The sequence below is a fragment of the Kwoniella dendrophila genome, chromosome 3 (genome assembly GCF_036810415.1).
Source record: "Kwoniella dendrophila CBS 6074 chromosome 3, complete sequence".
NCBI lineage: Eukaryota > Fungi > Basidiomycota > Tremellomycetes > Tremellales > Cryptococcaceae > Kwoniella > Kwoniella dendrophila.
Window position 1 is genome coordinate 2,301,347 of NC_089478.1, and position 24,235 is coordinate 2,325,581.

At 37.9% G+C, this 24,235-nt stretch overlaps 10 protein-coding genes across 10 annotated transcripts; 4 read left to right on the forward strand and 6 right to left on the reverse strand.

Annotated features, from left to right (window-relative positions):
- Positions 1-409: 409 nt before the first annotated feature.
- Positions 410-3,464, reverse strand: L201_003128 (uncharacterized protein; the record flags this gene model as incomplete). The annotated part of the gene is made up of 5 exons (XM_066218889.1): positions 410-530; positions 631-1,724; positions 1,784-2,062; positions 2,147-3,136; positions 3,210-3,464. 5 exons carry the CDS (start codon positions 3,462-3,464, stop codon positions 410-412), a joined length of 2,739 nt encoding a protein of 912 aa, XP_066074986.1.
- A 786-nt stretch (positions 3,465-4,250) lies between these two features.
- On the reverse strand, positions 4,251-6,873 carry L201_003129 (uncharacterized protein; the record flags this gene model as incomplete). The annotated part of the gene is made up of 10 exons (XM_066218890.1): positions 4,251-4,366; positions 4,465-4,581; positions 4,635-4,692; positions 4,779-4,881; positions 4,947-5,049; positions 5,146-5,232; positions 5,378-5,627; positions 5,707-5,764; positions 5,876-6,417; positions 6,574-6,873. 10 exons carry the CDS (start codon positions 6,871-6,873, stop codon positions 4,251-4,253), a joined length of 1,734 nt encoding a protein of 577 aa, XP_066074987.1.
- Positions 6,874-7,350: 477 nt separating this feature from the next.
- On the forward strand, positions 7,351-8,859 carry L201_003130 (uncharacterized protein; the record flags this gene model as incomplete). Its single annotated transcript, XM_066218891.1, has 3 exons — positions 7,351-7,615; positions 7,768-7,977; positions 8,102-8,859. The coding sequence occupies 3 exons, from the start codon at positions 7,351-7,353 to the stop codon at positions 8,857-8,859; spliced, it is 1,233 nt and encodes a 410-aa protein (XP_066074988.1).
- A 687-nt stretch (positions 8,860-9,546) lies between these two features.
- Positions 9,547-11,563, reverse strand: L201_003131 (uncharacterized protein; the record flags this gene model as incomplete). Its single annotated transcript, XM_066218892.1, has 11 exons — positions 9,547-9,597; positions 9,668-9,749; positions 9,852-9,972; positions 10,293-10,434; positions 10,506-10,546; positions 10,614-10,659; positions 10,720-10,793; positions 10,879-10,969; positions 11,050-11,113; positions 11,167-11,265; positions 11,358-11,563. 11 exons carry the CDS (start codon positions 11,561-11,563, stop codon positions 9,547-9,549), a joined length of 1,017 nt encoding a protein of 338 aa, XP_066074989.1.
- Positions 11,564-12,873: 1,310 nt separating this feature from the next.
- L201_003132 (uncharacterized protein) lies at positions 12,874-13,743 on the forward strand (the record flags this gene model as incomplete). Its single annotated transcript, XM_066218893.1, has 1 exon — positions 12,874-13,743. One exon carries the CDS (start codon positions 12,874-12,876, stop codon positions 13,741-13,743), a length of 870 nt encoding a protein of 289 aa, XP_066074990.1.
- An 850-nt stretch (positions 13,744-14,593) lies between these two features.
- L201_003133 (uncharacterized protein) lies at positions 14,594-15,124 on the forward strand (the record flags this gene model as incomplete). Its single annotated transcript, XM_066218894.1, has 1 exon — positions 14,594-15,124. The coding sequence occupies one exon, from the start codon at positions 14,594-14,596 to the stop codon at positions 15,122-15,124; it is 531 nt and encodes a 176-aa protein (XP_066074991.1).
- A 1,315-nt stretch (positions 15,125-16,439) lies between these two features.
- Positions 16,440-17,006, reverse strand: L201_003134 (uncharacterized protein; the record flags this gene model as incomplete). The annotated part of the gene is made up of 1 exon (XM_066218895.1): positions 16,440-17,006. One exon carries the CDS (start codon positions 17,004-17,006, stop codon positions 16,440-16,442), a length of 567 nt encoding a protein of 188 aa, XP_066074992.1.
- Positions 17,007-17,350: 344 nt separating this feature from the next.
- L201_003135 (uncharacterized protein) lies at positions 17,351-19,299 on the reverse strand (the record flags this gene model as incomplete). Its single annotated transcript, XM_066218896.1, has 8 exons — positions 17,351-17,640; positions 17,710-17,806; positions 17,888-18,018; positions 18,078-18,205; positions 18,275-18,474; positions 18,549-18,805; positions 18,952-19,074; positions 19,158-19,299. The coding sequence occupies 8 exons, from the start codon at positions 19,297-19,299 to the stop codon at positions 17,351-17,353; spliced, it is 1,368 nt and encodes a 455-aa protein (XP_066074993.1).
- A 406-nt stretch (positions 19,300-19,705) lies between these two features.
- On the reverse strand, positions 19,706-21,837 carry L201_003136 (uncharacterized protein; the record flags this gene model as incomplete). The annotated part of the gene is made up of 8 exons (XM_066218897.1): positions 19,706-19,965; positions 20,041-20,457; positions 20,511-20,571; positions 20,641-20,886; positions 20,992-21,078; positions 21,132-21,238; positions 21,294-21,366; positions 21,427-21,837. The coding sequence occupies 8 exons, from the start codon at positions 21,835-21,837 to the stop codon at positions 19,706-19,708; spliced, it is 1,662 nt and encodes a 553-aa protein (XP_066074994.1).
- A 413-nt stretch (positions 21,838-22,250) lies between these two features.
- Positions 22,251-23,725, forward strand: L201_003137 (uncharacterized protein; the record flags this gene model as incomplete). Its single annotated transcript, XM_066218898.1, has 4 exons — positions 22,251-22,262; positions 22,325-22,464; positions 22,689-22,884; positions 23,192-23,725. 4 exons carry the CDS (start codon positions 22,251-22,253, stop codon positions 23,723-23,725), a joined length of 882 nt encoding a protein of 293 aa, XP_066074995.1.
- Between the last annotated feature and the right edge of the window lie 510 nt (positions 23,726-24,235).

Below are 24,235 nucleotides of genomic sequence, written 5' to 3' on the forward strand. Positions count from 1 at the left end.
AAAAAACCAAAAAAAAAAAAAAAAAAAAAAAAAAAGGAAGACTGTATATTCTGATTTGAAGGAATGAAGAATATATAATTTAGTGACTTGGTTGACGATAATGCAAGAAAGCAAAGTGTAAGGGAAGAAAGTGGTATATCTCTCTGTATTCAAAAGGAAGGTGTAATGAAAAGACCGTAAGTTACAGGATTGTTAATCATTAGATACACACAAGGAATGTTTAATTGCGAATGATGCTGTAGTTTTAGTTGCTTTGTATATGAAGAGAAAGTTCGATGTGATACATGTATACATATGCCAAGCTCTATGTAGGATGAAAATCTATATTCATATCGATATTATGTACTAAGTACTGTACATCGCATATCTTCTTCTCAGTTTCCATGCCACGCAGATTATGTTAATTCTGTTAGTAAACCGTTGTGGTCGGAACAGGAGGTACAGCTGATTTTACATGTATCTGATTTATACCAGAATTCAGATCGGGATTCGATAAAAGTTGTCTTGATTCCCATATTCCACAAATATGTCTATTGGAGGGATATATAATCAGTACACTTCTTTGTTGTCAAATTGACAGGAAAGGCTCATTTGGATAATATCTATTATCTATGAATAACCTTTACTCACTTTTTACCATTTCCAGCTTTATCTTTACCTACTCTACAATCTCTGGAACAAAAAGTTAAACCACATTTTCTACATTCCGGGAAATTCACACCTTTCATTTCACAAACACCGCATATAACACGTTTAGTCAATGTACTCGATAATTCAGCTTTAGCTAATTCTGGATCAATTGGATTTATTTTTTCTAATGATGATGGTTCAAATGGTAGTAACCTGCTTTTACGTATATTCTCCATTCCAATAGGAGGTGTTGATGATTCAGAATGTGATGATTTATCCTTTTCAAATTGAGAGATAGATAATGTTGAGTGTAAATTACTGAATTGTGGTGAAGAGTTGATCGGACGTAAAGTAATGCTTGGTGAAATTGATAAACCCAATTGACGTGTTGTATATGGACTTCCTATACGTTTCGAGTTGGAACTAGGTACGATAGTTCGCTGGGATTGTTGAGAAACACCAAAAGTAGATGATGGAATTGAGTTTTCTGCTGGTGGGGATAATTTCCAACCATTCATAGAGGGATATCGAGGTTCTCCATCTACGTCTCCATTTTGATGTAATAGTTCTTCTGATAATTCTTCTTCTTCCTCCTGTTGGAACGCTTCTTGGAGATCTGCCATTGATCTAGCTTGTACTTTCTTGAGTGTTGACATTGCACAATCAGTAGCGTTAAGCTGTATAGTTGTTGGCTCAAAAGTCGCATCAGATATAGAACATAGAGAAGCTAAGGAGGCCGAAGATTTAAGAGGTGTCGAGAGTATTCTTGATACTGTTAAAGAAGCGATCGAGGAGTTGGAAGGATGTCTAGCGTGTTGTGCAGATGATGTTTTTCGGCGAGATTTGGTTTTTATCGGTGATGATGCCGATGACGCTTTAGGAGGCGACAAATGGGTCATTGATATATCGGTTGAAGTAGGGGGAAATGGGTAACCGTTCATTGAATCTTCATCTCTTGGTGTTGAAGTGATTATGTCCAATCGTTTTGCAGCTTGTCTAATTAAATCATCTGCTAGTTCAAACCCTGTAGGTTGATTGGAGATGACATTCCTAAAGTAGACTTCCGCTTCTAGATCTTGAGAGGTCATAGCGAGCTGAATGACCGACGATCAATATTTAACTTGACTTTCAAGTTGGACTTTCCCGGACTCACTATGTAGTTGATCAGGATGTTGACACCACCTCTCAACCTCTCTATTTCCCTTAAATCAGATTCAAGCGCAGTATCTTCTTGCTTTAATATCTCCAATCCAGCAATTTTCGAAGCTACGACATTTCCGAGTTTCCACACGTTCCTTCCCTTCTCAGTTTCATTTCGAGGTCGTAAAGTTGCAGGAAGTGATTGCAGTGAGATTGGTGGTAAAGCTACAGGATCATGTAGTTGTATATGACCATGTCTATATAACTTCAATAGAGGTTGAAGAAGATCATACTGCGTAACAAGGTATGGTTAGCTTTGTAATGTGTAAACGAGATCTTTGTTGTGAGTGTGAGCGGTATTAGGGGAATCTCTCACCATAGATTGTAATACTTCTAAATCTTTAGCGGTATCCTCTATATCTCGATTAAAAGGATCGTCAATCAAAGCAGCACCCGGAGTTTGTACCATAGGTGATTCTAATGTTCTTCCTGAGCTGGAACTAGGGTTGGATTTAGGTGGACAAATAGTATCTACAGAATCTGATAAATCGGTTTGGGATGGGGATTGAGGTAGTGGCCGTGTTGGCGAACGTTGGATGTCAGTTGGATTTGCAATAGTATCTGTATTTGAGGCGGAGGTATTCAATTGAGATGTTGTTCTTTTACCTTTACCTTTCGGATCAAAAGATAATACTTCATCATCATCGATAACGTGTTTGTTGTGATTAGTCGTAACAATCTCAATCCTTTCCGAAGGTTGTTGTTTGATCAATTGCTTCTTCCTCCTTATTGATGAGTCTTTTTCCCTCTCTATTTGAACTTGAAGTAACCAACTTAAACCTAATATGAACCATGCACCAGCTATACCCATAGATTTAGGATCTCTTATTGCCCTTTTACCTTCTTTAGGTATTTGCCATCCCGTGGAAACTAAGTCTATTGTAGGTCTTCTATTCGGTATAGGTCGAGATTTCGATTTACTTTGTTTCACAGATGATGATATAGATCCGTATCCAGACCCAGACCCAAAGAATTTATTAAGTATCCTTGATGTTATGGTACTATCTAAATTCATTTGATTCGTATCCTTTGCATCGTCATCATCATCTTCATCACTTTCTGATATATCACTTATTGCTGAACCTGAATAAGCTTTATTTTTACCTTTTGAAGAAAATGAATGTCTGTTGTTATCATATTGATGTGAGATATGATCTCGGTTTTGATCATCATGTTCAGTCAAAGTTGATCCTCTAATTAATAAATTACCTAAAGCTAAACAAGCTGCAGAAGATGAATATGGTGGTAAAGCAGCTTGCGTGTATAGCTTGATTGCTAAATCTGGATGATGTGCTATTAATGCGGTCTAAAGACCGAATAATATATAAGAATCAGTTTAATTAACGTTAGACGATATATGTTTCCTATATCATACTCACTTGTGCATCCCACATTAAACTTTCTTCATCCACTTCACCATCTTCATTACTCAATTCCTGGTCATCACCTTCACCTTCACCTTCATCCGTTATATCCTCTTCATCATCCTCATCCAATTTCTTCGGGTTAAATCCTATTAATTTAGCTAGATTTACAAACGAGTCTTGAAATGGTAATGTGATATGTGAAGGAGCTGAATGTGTTGTTTTGGATGAATATCTAGATGATGATGCTTGGCCGCTAGCTGGGCTCATTGAATCAGAGTATAGTGTAGTGAGCTTTAACCCCTTATCTCTTGGCTCGAAATGGCGAACGGGATCCTAGCGATATGAAGGAAGAGGAGGGGTGATGTTCCGTTTCGATATGTTGAATAATCGTTAATGCGAATACAGTTATGATACAGAGATACAGATGAAAGTTATTATGATAATGCTACAAGATTATATCCATTTGGAGTACAATGCTATATACTAATACATATATATATAGCAGATAACAGGTAAAAAGACCAAGAGATTTAAAATCCCAACTCTTAATTGAAATTGAAATAGTTCTGTATGATGATGATATCCAATGTGGCACTTTTTAGCATATACAAAATATACAATTCAAAATAAGGCACGTGCGATACTAATCGTTATCAACCTATCATCTATTGTTCTATGTTACTTTTACATCTCACACGACCAGTCTAATCTATAATTCTATCCAATCTTGTTCTGTTTAACCTTCTGCTTCCGGATTAATTCTCACATACCTGAAGGATATGTTCATCCCGTGAAACACGTAAAATCGTCAAAAGGGCGGCACAAAAGCGAACAATGCTTCTTTTGTTTTGACTAGTCACTTAAGGGAAAGGGGTTTGCGTGGTAATGGGTCGGAAGATGACTCGCAGAATACTTTTCTACTACGGTGGAATAAATCAGAAACATCTTTCCTTTCCGTCTTGATAAGGTTAGACTTACCGCATAGTTGCGGCATGGGCCAAATAAAGTTGATTTTGATTATTGGAGAATTGGTCTGAGGTTTTGGCATTTTCGTTAATCTGCTCCAAGATAATTATTCCAGAATCGCAAAGTACCATTATGAAGTGGTTCAACGTTAGATAACCCTAACAACCTTGTGACGAGAGAAAATACTTCTAAATTTGGGAAATCTGATTACAGTATTATCCCGATTATAGAGTTAGAGATCAGTAAAAAAGTTCCTCTCCATATGGTGCGACTAAATAAAAGAATGGGGCAATTCGCTTACCTTTTAGTATGGGAGGGTTTTGCGATACAAATACTTCAGAAGAGGCTTTTTCCTTGATTAGATTGACAAATGGCCCTTGACCAAAGAAAATCGCTTGCATTTCGGGGAAAATGTTGTCTAAGCGAAGTTCAGGATCAGTCAAGTGTTCGAGCAGAATGAAAAGCGCTTACCATAGCCATGATTTCCTTTTGGTTGATATTCCCCTTGGAACAAAACTTCATGTTCATGCTACAAGATATATCTTGATCAGCCCGTGATAGGGTAATAAGTGGAAAGGAGCAGTACAAAAAGCGGTAATAACAAGGTGAACTCACATGATCGCTAATAGCCCAACCTATCGTAGGAACAACATAGATAGGTGCTATTCTATGACCATGACTGAAATGCCATCTTTCCGGCATGGTCTCGTGAGTATAGCTATATAAAAATCCATGACTATATCAGTATATCCTACAACAATTAACGAGTGACAGACAGCTTACACAGCAAAAGTTCCATTTGATGATTTAGCAGCATCAAGTAGAATATTCAGATAATATTCGGTATCTGTGCCTTCTTTGAATCTTAATCCAACGGAAGGCCAACCTATAACAAAAGAAATTGTTCCGTAAGAATTGATGGTCAAAAATAACGATATTGTATAATACCAGATCTTAGCGGGATTCTTGATTATTCACTTACCATCTTTATGTTCAATTGCATCAACTCCTTCTTCACCTAATATATCGTCAAGGTAAATTATGCGATCATTACTCGTTTCAGCCATACCTACAGTATCATTGCAGAATATGTAAAAGTCAGCTGATAACGAGTTTTGAATTGTCCCCGTCTTTTTGTGAATTATGGAACCAATTAAAGGTGAGAAATGTCCGTTATGAACCCCACAAACAATAAAGTACAGTTGAAGACTCACCATGATCAGAAACAATAATAACATTTACTATATTCTCTAAATTTCTATCTTTCAACCCTTTTCTCAACTTACCAATCATCTCATCACATAAAGCTAAACTTGTATTTACTCCAAGTGAATTTGGTCCACCACGGTGACCAGATTGATCAATTTCCGGGAAATATGAAGCTATGAATTCTGGTCGGTCTTCAATTGGGTGATGATCAAGATATGAAAATATCTGATTTAACTTTTCAGAAGGTAACAATTTCTATATATGAGATATCACGTCAATGGTCAGAGTGGCATTTTCGACTGTTTGGCGAGAATGGTATTGAGTGGATACTCACTCGATAAGGTACAAAATATGAAGGTGATATACCAGATGAGGTGATAGGTGGTCCTGGCCTGAAATTCAGGATTAGTTGAAATTATCTCTGTCCGAGGCCCTGAATCGCATTGGTGTTCTTTATGTGACGAAGGATGGACAGAATAGGCGATTCGTTATAGTTTACTTACCACATGATAACTGCACTTTTCCTCTTAACTCTTTCAACTACACTCCAAATAGGTTCACCCCACCACCAGTTTCCATTCCAACTTTTATCTTCTTCTGTATAAACGAATTGCGCTCCTTTTTTATTATTTCTTTCTTCTTCATCTCCATCTAGATCTTCTTCTGTTGAGGAAGCACGCTCGAATAGAGGATCGTAAAAGTTATTTGCTATTATACCATGTGATTCAGGATGTAAACCGGTCATCAATGACCAATGATTTGGAAATGTTAAAGTTGGAAAAACAGGTTTCATTGACTCTGCTTTTATACCAATATCAGATTTCGATAATTCAATTAAATTACTTAATAAATCTGAATGTGACTTTAGGTATTCAGGTCGGAATCCATCTAAAGAAATTAATAAGACTGTAGGATAAAATGAATGTGTACCGTTTGATATTGTAGGTAGATGTTTGGGTAGTGGAGTGATAGATATAGAAGAGAAGAATGAGAGAAGAAGGAGTATTGGTGGAATTGATATCAGATAGAGTAGTGATTTGGGAAGCTGTTAAAACAAATACAACTTCATCAGCAATGTATAATACTCTTGACTGTCTGTACAAACAAAGATGCATCGAGTACATTGCCAGTATATCCGTTAGACCCTTGTGATTACACTGATGACCGATGCACTGCTTTATCACAGACAAGATTGACTCACCGAGACACCTAAAATCTTTATTCTACCTTTTTTTCTCTTCCCATCATCCACTATCATAGGATTGAACGCTGTACTCCTCTGACCTAATAAACCTTCCTGCTCATCTACTATATTTTCATCTTCTCTTTGATCCTCACTTCCAGTATCTTCAAATTGATGATGATGTACGATGATATTTTCCTCAGAACTGGATATACTTGATCTTCTTGACCCTCCTCCACCACCAGCTTCACCAGCTTCTGCAAGAGGAGTAGGCGTTTTTATCTTGCCTTTGTTTTTGGTTTTAGGTGAGGTGGGCATATTCTGTGACTTCAAGAGGACAATAATACGATCAATAACTGATTGACTCCCTCTCCATGGATGCCATGTACCTCGTGATCAGATGTACACTGTGTTTGAGATGAATATATCGGTGTCAAAGCAAGAAAGCAAGATGTCTGTCTATATATTCAGGTGGACATCAAAGTTGTTGACAAGTGGAGGTGATCCACGGTGAATATGGATACTTTTGTAATCGTAATCTACATTAGCGGAAGTATTTTGTTAAGCCGAACAACAGAACAAGAAAACGTAATTGGATTACGATAAATTTATAATCCCGCTAGATAGAAAAAGGGAGACAAAGTCGCGTCTTTGTAGATAGAGTACTATTTATAAACAACGTGTTGCAGAGTCGTTTCTCCTCATCTTTGTTCAACAATCTAATCAATTTGGGTAGAAGTAAACGATTGATAGTCTTCCTCCTCCCTGCAGAGAGAGAGATACAAGCTTGATAAGATGGTTAGACAAACTTATAGCACCTTGACAATATTTCTCGGTCTTTTGATATTGGCCGCAATCCCAACATTCGCTTCATCAGGAGATCGGAATCCAACATTTCAACATTGTTTAAAAGGATGTCAATTAACTTATTGTGAACCACATCAACCACCTATACCATCATATTTAAGATTATTCGGTTGGACATGTAAAGAAAATTGTGCTTATGAATGTGGACATACATTTACTGATAATATTAGACCTGGAAGTAAAAGTCATCAATGTGAGTGTTGGGTTTTGTATCGTTATCGATAACGATGTCATATATGGAAGAGATTATGCTCAAGTATAATCGCTTCAACGAATGAAGAAGTTATTAGCTCTTTGTCAATCAAACATCATGCTGATCAATTTCCTTTAAATCGATTGATTTAGTCTACGGTAAATGGGCATTTTATCGATTAGGTCCATTTCAAGAACCATTTTCAATTTTATGTTCATTGGGTAATTTATATGTAAATTATAAAGGATTAAAAGATTTACGTAGAAGAGTTAGAAAAGAAAATGGAATGAGAAATTGGTTAATTGCTTTGGGTGTAATTCAAATTAATACTTGGATTTGGAGTAGTGTTTTTCATGCTAGAGGTGAGTTATATTTGTGAGATCTTATTATAATAAATCCTTCTTGATCTTTCTTCTTCGCTTAAAAGGCATTGTAATGATCAAATAGTGTAATACTCAATAATGCTAACTTGAGAATCCTATTTAGACACACCAAATACAGAAAGACTTGATTATTTCTCAGCGACATTAACAATATCATATACATTATTATATTCAATTATTAGAATATTCGGTTTACGTACACCTATATCACAATCAAAATATTTAATTCCAGTCACAGCTTTAATTGGATTTATAGTTTTAGGTCATTTCACTTATTTATTATCTTTCCCAATTGGTTTTTTCCCATATGGATATCATACTAAATTCAATTTATATTTAGCTGCAACACATAATATTTTATGGGTATTATGGAGTTTATCATTTAGTTATAAATATCCAAAAATCAAGATAATCGGAAAAACATTAGAATTCCCAAAACCTTATCCACCTCATGAACCATTAGGTCAAAATCCAAAACCATCAGAATATCAAACTCCAGCTATTTTGGTTTTATTAACTACTTTAGCAATGTCTTTTGAATTATTTGATTTTTCACCTATTTTTAGAATTATAGATGCTCATTCTTTATGGCATTTATCAACTATACCTTTAACTATAGCTTGGTGGCATTTCATGATTACAGATGCTATTGAATTAGAAGGTTCTTTATTATCATCAAACTCAAATAGACAATTCAATAATGGAGGAAATGGAACTACTGGTATAGATGGTGATTCAAAATCAAATGAACTAGATATTCCAAGAACACCAAATTTCACTCAAGTAGCTGCTGGTACAGCAGGTAGACTTGGTAGACCAATCAGTCCAGGTAAAAGTCCTAAATTAGATAAACCAGAATAGATGAATTAATTTGGCAAAAGATTTACGGGATTTGGAAGAGGGTTAAAACTGAAAAAAATCCTATAGTCGAATCTCATTTGATCAGATTAGGGGAAATAAAGGGATACAAAAGTGGTTGATTTTATTACGGTTATAGGCTAGATGACGCTTTATGCACACTTTGAAATATACATTGTACCTTGCAAAATCCCTATGAATATACTTATCAGACTTTGCAAAATTGGTTTTTGGTTGAAATGAGCAATAGGATGTATGCTGAATTTCCCCCGTGGAATTCATATTCTAGGATTTGATGGGTATGTGGATTTTCTGCATGGTAAAACATAAAATGGGAAATGAGAAAGAGTCGAAAATGACCGAAAAATGTAAAAGTAAATAAAAAGAGATATACTAAGTGAATATATGAATTTGGGTATACCGAATCCGTTTGAAACCTTGATTGTATATAAGGAAAGAAAAATGTAAAATGTAAAATGATTGATGGTTTGATTGTTTGTTGATGTTTTATTTCTATTATTGTTTTTTCCGACCTTTCCTGTCCAAACCCCTTAAATCTAGATCTATCCGTATTTCAGAACCTGTATTAATATCCAAGGATTGTATATTGTATCCTGATTCCCGCCTCCTCCTTTCAACTTCTCCTGCAATGCAAGACCTTAAGCCTTAAAGTTCTAATTCAGAAACAACTCATTGTACTTCCGTGACAACGGTTGTTCCTCTTTTATTTTGAACGATCACCTACTGAAGAAAAGGTCAGCGATCAACTCCCACCAGGTGTACTACAAAAGCTATTCATTGATTTACTCACTTTGGATTTAGATGATCCTCTGATATCAGCGGTACCATTAGCTTTCTTAGCTTTTCCACCTTTGTATGTAGCTCGGTAGAAGCTATTCACAAGTATCAGCGATATGTTCTTTGGACGATTGATCGTACATATGCCTTCAATAGCGATGGGAAAATAATAGCAGTACAGGTTTCGAGTGACTCACGCAATGAAAAGGAAGAGGTATGAGGTTAAAAGACCACATCCGAAAAGAGCGGCACCTTCACTACCGGCACAGTCACCAACAGCTGGAAGAATGGTGTATTTAGTAGCGAAGTGGTTGTAAGCTATATAATTAGACATATAATCAGTCAGCAAACGTCAGCCCTTTTTGTGGGCACAACCAAAAAATAGCGAAGAATGAAGAGGTTTTTAGACGATCAAGATAGAATTTGTATGATTAATCCGGGAACTACCTCTTCTCATACCATAAGGAACAACACTTATTAAATTAAAGGATCTTTATTAATTATGGTATGAGTGAAGTGTGTGATTTTTTGTTTTTTTTTTTTTTGGGTTAGGAAATGTTATAAGGGAGAACACCACCGGATTATATTCATAATAAAAAAGAAAAAGAAAATTTAGATAAAAAAGAAAATAAGCGAACTAGAAGGTGAGACTGGGAATGGTAAGTTTGGGTATTGGTTGTGCCCGAAACGGTAGGAGAATAAAAACGTGCTGGCAAAGTAGACGATGAATAAGTCGATGACGAATTGAGTGATTTGCATCGAGGTAAGGTATTTCTTCCACTAAACAGGTTGGAAAGATGTGAGATCAGCTTTTTGCTAACATATTTATGATGAATGTAGAATTGACAAACCCAGATCTTGGCACCACCAGCAGTAGCGTAATAATAGTAGTCTGGAAGAAGCAAGTATGTCAGCTGTTATCCCAGTTTTTTTAGATGTCTTATAAACTTCAAGCTTACACATGATAACGTGAACAGTGAGGTTAAGAGTGATAACAACCCATTGCTATATCAGTAACGTCAGCCCAGATCCATGATCTTACCATAAATGTTGCGTTACACTCACAACAGAGGTTTCTCCTTCCAGTTGAGTGAAACATAAGATGGCAGTAGCGGCATGGTGGAAGACGTGAAGGAAAGCTATAGATGGGAAGAAGGGATATCAGTAAAGTTTCATGTGACCTTGGAAAAAACCATAAACTCAAGTATGATTAGTATTACTCACCCAAAGGTTTCTTTTTAAGAACGAGGAAGACGGTATCGATAAGTTCAACGTATTTGATGTAGTAGTTGATCATGTAGTAAGTGACAAGTCGCTATTGAAATGTGAATCAAAATAAAAGATAACGTTATCAGTTGTTTGGTTCCTACTAATGTTTTTTTGGGGACAACTTACAGGAGTGAAAGCACTGGGGTTACAGATTGACCAGAAGAAACCGTGTTTGAGGTAAATAGGGATACTATCATATAGCGTTAGTAACGGTATTACTCTTGTCTGATTGGCATGACTTACAGTTCTTCAAGCATCAAAGCGAGGAGAAGACCAGAACCGAGAGTAAGGTAGATGTTGTGGAATCTGAATGGACCAGTGAGTTTGAAAGGTTGTCTCTTTCTATTTACGTGGTATGATCTCGTCAGCACCTTTTCTTTCATTTCTATTTCGAATTGATATAGCCGAACTCGGAGAGGGTGTTCAATACTCACTTCATAAGCTCTCTTCCACCAAAGATGATGAGAAGATATGTACCGATAGCAGCTACAACTGATTTTTGAGTTGAAAGAGGTGAAGATCCAGGTACCCAAGTTTTGTATTGTACTGGTACTTTAGGTACACCAAGAGTTTCCCATGCTGCATTGAGGATAGTGTAAATTGGACCAGGTCCAGGTGTCCAAGCAGATAAAGGTGACATTGTTGATGTTGTTGTTGTTGATGTCGATATTATAGATTATCGCGTTATATAAGAAAAGATGAAAGAATGAAAAGAAGTTGTTTATGCAATATTAAAGAACGCGTCAAAGTTTCGAAAAAAGAAAAAAAAAAAGATACACTAAAGAGCGTGAAAAAAGGGATATCAAAAGCTGTTTTCGAAAATGAAAAGCGATAATATCAATGAATTATATTATATAAATATAGATGATACGAATTGATTGATCACAAGATGAAGGAGAAGAAAAAAGGAAATGTTTTGGTATGACTATGTATACTATGCTGACAATATGTACTGTATGTATGTAAAAAGAGGGTGGGACTGTGCGATGGGATGTACTCTTTTTTCATTATTTTTTAGGTTTGTTTGTATGTTTGTATTGGCTGACAAACGTGTAATAACGTGGTTCAAAGCACTTTCTAATACTTGATTAGAAATCATCGTTATGAGATCGTATCGATCATTAGACACAATCCTAATCAGTACTTCAACCGGTGACCGAGATGAGGATGATAACCGGAATTTGATGGATGTATGGTGGATTTTTGTTTTGTTATGCTGTTTTCAGGTTACATCTCTCGTTTATCCTTAAAATAGATTGTTTGGAATGGAAAAAACCCTTATTTCAGTTGGAGATACACAAGTGCTACTACCGCTTCAATATTGCTACTCTGCTTACTCAATATCTTACTGAAGGTTATACCTTCTAACTCCGTATTTCCCGGCATGCTTCAACTAACCCCTATATAGCTGATCATCTTGTACCATGCTTGATTCTGTTTCTCTCGTTCTGCTTTTTATTGTCCTTTGAGCTCGTCCTTTCTTCCTTTCGTCATATTCGGATATCCTTTCAACGACTAACCGGAGATCAACTTTAAAAGAGGAGTAGAGCAATTCACAAAAGCGATTTTCAAATACAGAATCTTACAGTTGTCTTTACCTTTGAGACCACAAATCGTAAATTGTCCAATTACCTACTGCTGCCTCTGCTCGTATTTCAAATATCTCCCTTCTCTTGAACAGCGACCACCTTTGCGACCTGATGAGTTATGCCTCAGATTGGAAATCAAGAGAACAAAGGTTGTTTAAAGCACAGCAACGACCTTTTTCGTGCTTTACAGACACTCCATAACTAACTATAACAAAGATTCAGTGAGTAATTTTGATATATAAAGACCGTCGAATCATCTGAATGCGTTGTTTTCACATATGAATATATTCCCCTTTCGTTTTTATTGAATATAACAATCAATACTATTCTGATCTAGCATATTTTATTTATTTGATTCATCATGTCCGAGATAGCATCTACTGGACCATACCGATTCCCATCTGAACTCCTCAAGGGTGTTGTTTTAGATCTTCAGACTTCTACCGATGACGCTTTGAGCGAATGGGAAGAGCGTAATGATGCTTTGGTAAAGAACGCTTCCATGGATGACATTAAGAAACGGTTAAATGATGGACACGAAACCAGAGCTATCAACGCCCTGAATGACGAAGCGTCAACTGAATGCACCTCAATCGTAATCGAAGCTAGTGTAGAAGCTTCAAATGATACATCAAATAAATGGGATATTACCTATTTCTACTATTTCTTTGATCGAGAAGATAACCAAACTGGATCACTTACTCAAACGGAGAATGTCGCTGACTTCACTGAGATATTATCACCGGAAGAATTTTGGGCTCGATCTGTTAAACAAGTGGAACTCGATATCAAGGAGAGAAACGCTTTCAATGCTCTGAAAGATGCTTCTATCAACATGTTAAAAACCGTAAATAGTGTATATTTTGATGAACGCAAACCCGATGAACAAAAAATGTTCGATACCCTCGTCAATAAGCTACGCAGATCTTATAACACTATCGCTCTCAGGTCAGGATGCTTAGCAGAATCCGTCTCTAGTGAAAGAAAACCTAAATTCGAAGCTACTTTTGAAGAACCGTTAGTTATCAAAAGTGGATCTGAAATAGATAGTATCAGGTTGACAGGGTCGTATTTGGGAAAAGCTTATCAGAGTAGAAACGATTACGATGAACTACTAGATTTGAAGGAAGTTCCTTTCGACATCGAGGTTACCAAGGGTGAATTAGCGTCTTATCGTCCTCAATACCATAATAACTGGTTTGAGCATACAAGGAGATCTCATAATTGGTAGCAAGCTATACTGTCGATTGCGTAAACCACCAGATCGTCCCCATTACCACGGAGCTGTGTTGGCAGGGTGACTGATACATAATCACAATCTGTGTCATGTCAATAATGTATATCTCCATAGGCATGTCTATATACGATAAATCAGGCCTTTTCTTTCTCGGAGTTGAACGATGAGCGCCAGACACACCACTCTTGGTTTACACACTGAACTAATTTACATATGATTATCTCGATACACGGTCTAATGCAGCCCGAATAGATTTATGAAGCTTTGACTGCCTAGCTGGCTCTTAGTATGTATGTTTTGACAGATCTGGTCTGTACAAAGGCTTCAATATCTGAGTGCACAATAATCTACAGTATGAACATCTCTAAAATATTGATTGCTATTCCCTCTTTACCTTGAGTGATGTTCTTTGCTTGGCACAGCTTGCAGTTCATGATGTTATCCAGCTCCTCAATTGGTGTTCATGTTTAGCAAGCATGGACCTTGCTGTAGACGATATGACGTTTGGGGAGAATTGGTCTATGTTCATAATGCCCTCCTTTCAAAGTGCCGCAGATGTAAGTGGGGAAATAGAAGGATGATGTATCCACTCTGTTGTCTGGTAATGAAATTTCATATGAAAGGAGATCTACATTACGCAATGTATCGTTCCCTAGAATGTAATTTGGTATTTTCCACACACCCAAGGAGCCCTAACCTGTATAAGAGGGAATATTTATCCCACAAATTACAATCTTAGTTTGAATACAGTACGAACAAGAAGTATTCTACCCGAGTTCAAACATTTCCCCTCAAATTATTATCTTCTTATCTTCAACTTTGTTCCGCTAATCACATCCGAATTATGAATTCCTCTCAAAACAACAGCGCAGCCAACTCTCGAGTCCTATCACCGAGGGAGCAGGAACTACATGAGAGTTGGAAATACTTAGGGTCAGAACCTTCTTCCAGCTCCAATCCGAATGGTCCAGTCTGGAGGGAGAATGACTGGTGGCACAGCAAGACCAGAGAACTTAATGCTAAGATTGCGCTGGAAGAAGCCTCGAAGGACATGTTGGAAAATCTCGCCCATAGGCAATTCGATCTCAAAGACATATTAGACAAAGCAATATTCAAGCGCTTAGAGGACAAGCTGATCGAATCTTATCCTGGGATTGCTGCAAGTTCTGGTTATTTAGACAGCACAATCAGCTCCAATGACAAACCTACATTCTGGATTGACCCAGAGAGCATTGAGACATCTTGGACTGATCATTTAGATTGTTTCAAGCTATCCTGTACTTATGGAGGTAAAGCTTATCGAAATTCAGAGAGTGGATCTGAGCTAGTCGATCTCCAATCCGTCACCCTCAAATTGGAAGCGAAATTGACTTAAGTTGGCGAGAAGTGAGCTCAACCATCTCGACCTGAGTGGTCGTCGTCACACGTTCTACCGGCAACGAGATCAGTGTGGCTTTATTGGGAACTATGATGATCGCAGATAGTCACTTGATGCTACTGTATGCATTCCAATAATATGATGAGTAACTCGCTCTACTGCTGTCGAAAGGATTTCAGCTAGAATACCCAAATACGAATACTGTAATTCTTGATGATCCGGCTCCGCTCAAGAAAGACCACGTAGATAATATCAGTATTCGCAATCAATATAAATAGATGAGATGTGTAGTATTGTATAACGATCTTCACTGTACTTTCATATAAACTTCAGAGCAGTCTTTGTAACGGGTTTCCCGATTATTCAATAATTATAATTATATTAGTAATCACTTCCAGAAGAACCAATATGTCTTCCGGTATTCATGGAGAATCATCTGCTTCTCGTGGTCATTCCATGAGGGATTCCGACGCTCGATCTGCGGTCAAGGAAAAAGTGGAAACGGTAATCCAAGATACTGAAGTCGATTATCAGACTCAGCTTCAAGAATATAGCTCGGAAGAGCGTGCATATATCTTGAACACGTTTTCAGAACAACTTTACTCCAGGCACAAATCTGAAAATCAGATATCGAAGATGGGTGAGATGTACGTACAACATGACCAAGAATTGACCATAAGCTATTCATTGGGTGAAACCACGTTGGGTATGCACGAAGGAACTTCTCAATTAGATTAAATGCAAGATTCAGTTACAAGTTGGGTGAAGAAGCTACGATCGACTCGACACATATAGTAAATCAGACAATGAGTTGTGCTACTAAAGATACTTTAGCGGTAAAAGAAGAGTCGTTAACAAACAATAGAGCTGCTGAACTTGCGAAGAAAAAGTCAATAGATTTCAGCAAGCAAGTATGCAGATGGGGCTCCAAATGGGAGGCGTTGAGCAGAAGCGATAGCAAGATTTTTATCGTCAATGCTATTTCTTCTTGCGTTTTGTCAGGCGGAGTAAAGGGTTTCATATGATTGGGATACCTATGCGTTGTTCAAACTAGACTATGATAACTACTTGGGCGTTCGACGGAATGTGATGGATTTAGATATGCGTGCTGTGCTGATTTGTGTGTTTGGTCCGTTTGCGGAAGTATATCGCTCCTGCCTTGGTTTCATCGAGAGCATTATATTGAAGATCGGTTGTGTGGCTAGTGAGAGTCAATATTACGATTTGATAGAGCGTGTGATGACTGCATTGATCGTAAGCCTTGAAGCTGAGTCGTTTTGCTATGATCTGGTCTCTATGTGTTGTAATTCTTCTATTCTCCAACGTCCAAGACTGGACCTTTATCTCCATATATCGGATCACCTCTCAACCAGCCTAAAGTTCTAATAGTTTTCCATTTAGAACCTTTATCACTATCTTCACCTGTACACATATCCCAATTTTTACTTCCTATTGGATAACTACCGACCATTTGAAAAGGTTCATCTTCCGATTTATCTTCTAGCAGAGCATGACCTACACCAGCTGGTACAATCATAGCATCACCTTTACTGACTTCAACTTCTAATTTATCAGGATTAGATAGTGAGCCACCAAAACATAATTTTGCTGATCCTTTCACAACAACCAATACCTCATCTACATTTGAATGGTAATGATGCTGCTTGTACATCGTATATCTCCATGCAGGATTCACTACACCAATAGAGCGTAAATGTTGTTCTACAGAAGATGCCGATAGAGAAGATGGTGAGTAAGCTGAATGGTAAATCATAAATGGATATGGTCGAAGTGATGTGTTAGGAAAATTCTGATAAGCCGAAATGTGATGTTTGGACACTCGAAGCGAAGCCAGTGAAGCAGGTTGAAGTGGCGACATCGTACTGAGATTTCGTTTACAAATATATGGGTTCGAGTGTAGGCGAGAAGTTGCAGTGAGATAGGTAGTACGGATACAGCTCTTTGACAATGACATGTGATAGCGATGAGGTGTTAAGTTGAAGATGAAGTGAACATACTGTAAATGATTGCTGAGAAGTCGAGGTCATGAATAGATGGAGGTAATTCATGTGACGTCACCGAACTGTAAAACTCGTTGTTTAGCTTGTTGTTGTATGCCGTAGAAATTCCATCTAAAATCCCGTCCATATTTGTTTTTTATCTTTTTGAAAAGCTGTCCAGCACGCTTTGCGGTATATTACTCTGATCTGTATGCATGTATACCTACTCGCACCATCCTCCATGGCCCGTATCACAATCCCACCTGAATCCATCTTTGAAATCATAACCTCTTCCACCATCTTCCCATATTCTAACTGTATTTTCTACGGCTTTTAACCTGGCTAAAGGTATCAAACGATTTCTAGCGGTGATGAAGGCTTTGAGAGCGATCTTTTGAAGCTCAGCAGTGGACAATGTCGATTGAAAGTGTTGAAGTTCTTCTACTGGCAATTGTGGCTGTAGTGCGACTGATGGTGACTTGGAAAGCGGTAAAATCAAGGGAGAAAATGCATCTACAGCCACAAGGATTAACTGTCAATTGGTATTTTCGTGGGTGCCAGTATCAGAAGAAGAAAACTTACCGTGATGGGCCTGGGGAGGGACTGTCGCTACGACACAACCAGATAACATAGCTTTCGCAATCCTATCATCTAATTCACCTTGTGTCCATCCCTCAAACTGACCAAATGACATCGATTAGCCTCGAGGAATATTATCTGTTCAATATGTGAGGTGTCTTTGACTAAAACATCTACTTACCAAGCATATTCCAGCATGACGCATGGTGTTTGCTAGCCTCTCTTCTTCTCGATGCCAGTATTTCCTCCAAGCACTCTGACTTGAAAAGGAATCTTCATCTTTTTTCGGTATGGGTACTTTCCTTTGGGAAGCTAACAAGGATGTAAGATTGTGACTTTTGTGTGTATTTAAGCATGATGACTGGACGTACGAGCATATATTGACCATGATCTGCCCCAAGGTAATTTAGGATAATCTTTCTTATCTGTTGTTTCGGAAGGGAAATAAACAACGGATCTACGGGAAGATATCCGTCGAGTCGGGTGGAATATAGTTGGACTGCAGTTACATATAAGAATATGTGAAATTGTTGTAAATATCAGAAGATCATTTCAAGGTGAGTGATACTTACTCAGCCTAGATGAATTGTTATCAGCAATCAATGAAGCGCAGATGATACGTAAAACATTATAGGAGGATGGATCACTCACAGCTGGCAAAACATGTGACAACAAGCCTAAATTCCATCCATCTCCGTGTATTGCTTTGAGATTGCTGTGTGCGTTTTCTCCTTTCACCATATGGTGAGGTTGTGATAGTAAGGAGATCTAAGTGAGAAAAAGCGCAAATCTCAGCACGAAATCTGAAACATGAATATAAAATTTGGTGTCTATCTACTTACATTCGCTCTTCCTGGCTTGTGTACCCCCTCTTCTATCCATATAGCTTTCTGACAACCTAGGTCCTTTTCATCACTGTGATCACCTACTCTCCATATCCATTCCGCATCTTTACATCCGAAATTCAAGAGGTTCTGCTTAGCTGATAATTCCGTATTCCACTCAGGTGAAAATGTCGATATTGTGGTAAGATTGAATCGAGTTGAAGAAGATAACGAGGATGATAAAGTCAACGCAGAAGGTATTTGGGTTGAATTATCTATTTCGAGGGTCAGATGAGTAGGTTGTCCGGTGAAGCAAGTCCATGTGAAAAGTGATTAAACTTTGTAGATACTTACAAGGTATATCTAAGTGGTGTGGAATTAGTATTCAGTTGGATGAAATCTCGCACCAAAAAATGCTTACCTATGAATAGCAGAACCTTTTTTGGATGATCACATGTTTCTTCTTCTCCTCCAAGCGATAAATCTTCGAAATCGTATGGCGTAGGGTTATTACCATACCATTTCGGAAATCCCCATTGATGAGCTAGAAATCATTATGTGTTAGCCTTACAACTCAAGGCTTGATATCTGTTGGTTCGAAAGCGTCCATCTCTGGGAGATACTTACGATCATCAATCTGTGCAGACTCAGGTATGCTGGGTCGTCTGCTTAAAGCAACTAAATAAGCGATCACTAATAATCCTAAAGGTACAGGTAAAATCAATAAGGAAGATATAGAAGTTGATCTGGGCGGTGCAGTGAGCCGCATATTGAACGCTCTATTCACAGTCGGCGGAACGAGGGATGAAATTGAGTTTGCTATATCGTTGCCAATATCAATGAGATCATGTTGTCCTCAATCGAGAATAGCTGCAAGAAGTGGAAAAGCGTCAAAGCTGTGACTGACGAATGAACAATTAAGCTTAAATTGATGTTGTTGTCTTTTTTGGTTGTCGTTGTTATTGCGTTCTCGGTTATAAGGCACGATGCCCGAAGTAGTCTTACTTCACTCAGTGCTGTGTTGACTGCCTTCATTCCTGTGGTATATAGTGCTGGAACGTCCAGAACGGTAAGAGGAATAGCGATGAGCACATGGTATGCATCTACGTAATATGTGTATATGTACAACGTGACTTCAACAATGTTGATTAAGATTATTAAATTTGCGATACCTGCTACGCTTTAATCGCTCTGGGAAATCCACCTTGCAGTTCTTCTCTTAACCCAAGTCCATACCCACTCCAGCCTTCTTCGTCTTCGTCTTCCTCCATGACATGCGAAAGACCTTCATCAGCCCCATCCCATCTGGCAGAAGCATCCCCCACAGCGGTATCGGTATCGTTATCGTATAACAAGCAGAATTGAGATTTGTCTTGTATAACCAAAGATGTACCATCTGGTGCCCACTGCAAGTCAATAGCAGAGAATTCGATTCCTAATCGGGCATATACATGTCAAAAAGTTTGCACCAGTAGCCCAGGTATGTGAAATCAGTAACAATACAACTTACTTGACGGTATACCAACACCTTCCATCATGCCACCTTTATGTTCACATGTTTGTTGACTTTCTCCATTCGGGTTCTCTTCTTCCCAACCACCTTCTTCATCCCATAAATATATTGCACCAGATTTGGTAGTTATTGAAATTTTTTTCTGATGTTTACCTGATGGAGATGGACACCATACTGCACTCTTAACGGGATTATCAAAAATTAAACTGGCTAAATGTGTTATATTTGGTGATTCTGAAGTTGGCGTTTCCAAGAACGTATGTATATGTATAACGTTGGGACAAGTTTCTGACTTGACGAAAAATAAAGCAGCATTCCTATCAAAGGATATTTGAGAGATTCCCATGTTTGGATTGGGTTTACCGAGATCAGGTCGAATGTTCGGTATTGAAGTAGGAATAGGCATTTGATCGACTATAAAAGAATTAGTTAATACCACTACTAATAATGACGAATTGAAGACTCACATTGTACTATTCCTCGTCCTCTTGTATCTTTGACCCAATCATGCGGTTCCTTCCATACCGTCTGAGCAATAACGTCAGTAAGTAAAGATCCAACGAAAAGTGCGATGTTATGGAATGAGTTAGTACTCACAATATCCTTTTCCGTTATTCTATTACCCCAATTTAGCACAGCTATACATCTCCAACCTTCACTTTCGATGATCCTGACTTTACCATCCCATCCACCTATAGCTAGCCATCGTCCTCCAGGCGCCCAGGTAACAGTACGTATACCTAGTCCTGGATCTTCCGTTGATGAAATTGGGGAGAACGTTGGTGAATTATGTGTAAAATGAGTAAGTAATGGTCCTATAGGTGAATGGATATACATCGAATACTGCGATCAATCGAACAATCAATACAACTCTATGTTAGAGAGATATCGACACCTTCAAATGTTAAAGGATTGTAAGATCATATGAATCGTCAAAGCTTCACTTACAGATAGACTGCTATCCCAAGCAGCTATATATCTTCCACACAAACTCCAGCTTAATCCTTGAACGTCTGTAGTAGAAAGTTGAAAATGCTAGATATATCTGTTTAGCTGATTTCTAGTGAGGAAGATGATCTTCTTCTCACCCTGACCAAGTGATAAGTATCTATCACATCGTATATGCCTATATACTCTTTGCCTAAATGCTTTTCTGCGATTGCCATATATCGGTTGTCGGGAGAATAAGTATGACCTGCTCGAACATTAGCTCAAGAAGTGGTAACGCTTTCATACCGATACAGACTTACATTGAAGATGAGATTTGGGATTCTGTATGATTCTTGTGATTCCCGTGGTCAAATCATATACGGATATTCTTAGCTGCATAGACCGGTCAGCTTTCACTGAATAGTGATCACTGAAAGCTGGTCTTAGACTTACTCCATAGTCTGACCATGCTAAGACTTGCTTTCCAGCTTGACCCCATTCAACCTGAAATAGTCCTTCTACTCCTTCTCCACCTATTTTAGCTATCTCACCAGATTCTCCATCTCCTTCAGAAGCTAGACCGAAAACCCAGGCGGTTTTGGCTGATAAAGAGAATACGAGAATATGTAGACCATCTTCTGACCATTCTATACTGTCTATTTTGACTTCTTGATCAGCATTCTTACTGGAAGAAGCTATTGATGATGCTGGTCGTATACAAGCCCAAGTTCGAACGATTTGAAGTGTTGTTGTTGATCTTATTATCAACCGGTTCTGATATACCGTGGCGAGAAAAGTTGTTCCGGGTGAGTATGATACCAAAGTAGCGTGATACAATTGAGAGAAATCATATCCGTCTGACATCTTTACCAGGTTGTGTATATGTCTGACTGATGTTGACCATTAGTATCGCTTAGTATTACTTGGGTTCTTCTTCAGTGTATATATGTGTTCAAGACTATCACAATTATGTTGTCACATATCATCTCATTGTTTTTGTTATTGTTTTGGTTCAAAAGAAGTCAGACGCGACTGAACAACACTGGACACCACGCGATCTCCACAAGGTAGTTAGATGTTTGCCACATGCCACACCGTGCTTGTTGGATAATGCCGGTATTTCCGATTGTAGTATTTACCAAAAATGCATAAGCGTCGTTGACATCCTCCTCTGTTCGAGACATATCTTCAATCTTCATCTCTCTTTCTACTTGTTTCTTTTCTTTTCTTTTCATCCCCCAAACGGGCGGAAATGTAGGCAACAATTACAAGAGACAATGACAACAACAGTAAGCTTCATTTACACTTCGCATTCACTTTGTATATCAATAGCTTATCTGACACTTTATAGTCCACTCGAGCTTCCCGCTTTGGTCCTACTTCGAGCGGTACTTCTAATTCTCTTACCGCCGGTACTGGTTCATCAACCTTACCTAGCTTCGATACCCGACAGTGGGAAGATGAACTTAACAAAGTAGATATTTCCAAGACGTGAGTAAACATGTCATTATTCTAACTTCACACCGTTCTCCATCATTCCTTCCTCCCCTCACATCTCTGATGAGACTAAATATAATGCAAGTGGGAATCTCTCCTAAAACAATTGAGGAAATATAAAATACTTAGCACTTCTGAACCTTCGTCCTTACATATACCTTTATTCAATCGAGTATCAACGAAGAATATCGTAGCTGACTGTCATGTTGAATAAACAGTGATATGAACGCTTTGGTTTTCGATTATCTCCTCATTGAAGGTTACTCCGATGCTGCTGTCGAATTTGCTAGAGAAACTGGTTTACCTGCAGATGTAGATCATGAAAAGGTTCAAGAAAGAATGGAGATCCGACAAGCTGTAGAAGATGGCAGAGTTGAAGAAGCTGTAAGACGAGTAAATGAACTTGACCCAGAGGTAAGTTACATTTTTATTCATTAAAAGCTATTTATTATTCTTTCATATCATCTATCATTCATCTATCTCTCTGACACCACACCTTACTTCTCATGTTCCACACAATACCACACTCTTTACCCCAAGGATTTAACAATTCATGCACCACGCTTAGCCAGCTTAAAAAGCGCGGCCATGCTGAAGCAACTGAACTCACAGACCTGATATGAGGGGCCTTTACTTTTATAATTTTTACTTTCTATTGTCGATTTAATCTATTGTGAAAGTTGAAAATAATAGTTGGACTAACTCAATTGCTATTGAATAGATCCTTGATACGAATCCACCCCTACTCTTCCACCTTCATCTTCTACGATTGATTGAATTGATTCGTTCGGATGACATTGATAAAGCACTCGAGTTTGCTACCAACGAATTAGCTCCTCGAGGTGCACAGAATCCAGAGTTCTTAATTGAATTAGAAAGAACAATGGCTCTGTTGGCTTTTCCAGATTTAGCTAAATTCGCCGATGATTCCCTTTCTCCAACGCCTTCTACTTCAACACCTGATCCTGAAAATCTAAAACTTTTCCAAGAACCAGTCTTCAAACCTATAATAGCTTTGATGAAACGATCTTATCGAATCAAGATTTCAAAGGAGTTGAATTCTGCTATTTTAGAAAATCAAGGTCATGGTAAAGAAACCAAACTGAATGGTTTGATCAGATTGATGTCGTGGGGTGAAACCAAATTGATAGAAAGCGGTTTAGGTTTACCTATAAATGAAAAGTTTAAAGGTAGACAATGGGCAGATCAAGTATTATCAAGAGGTAATAGTAACGATAGTCAGTCTGGACAATAGCTCTCAAACAAATATATGTAGCTTCCCCTTTCTTGTATCCCGTATATATATATTTAAATAACCAAAAGTAATTAGAAGTTGTACTTTATACAATATTATGATCATCAAGTTGTAATTATGAATCTTATGAATGACCAATTTCACATGTGCAAAAACAATTTATTAACATATTATGATCATTATTATGATCATCTCATATCGCTATCTATTATAATGACTATAAGTTTACTTATCTAGTTGGACTTTACGACTGGCTATTGCTTCTTTACCCAAACAACATCGATGCGGCAACATCTACGTTACCACCGGCTGCTTGAAGAAGCTGAATAGCATGATCACGAGGTGCACCTAGACCAATAAGCTTTAATGAAAGAAGGTTATTAGCTCGTTGGACATGAATTTGTGGATGTTGTAGACATATCCAAGTGACAAACGATGGATTGGACTCACTGTTTGTATATCTTCTTCTTTGAGATTTGAAGAAGCAGCTGCAGTCGCACCGCCCGACCG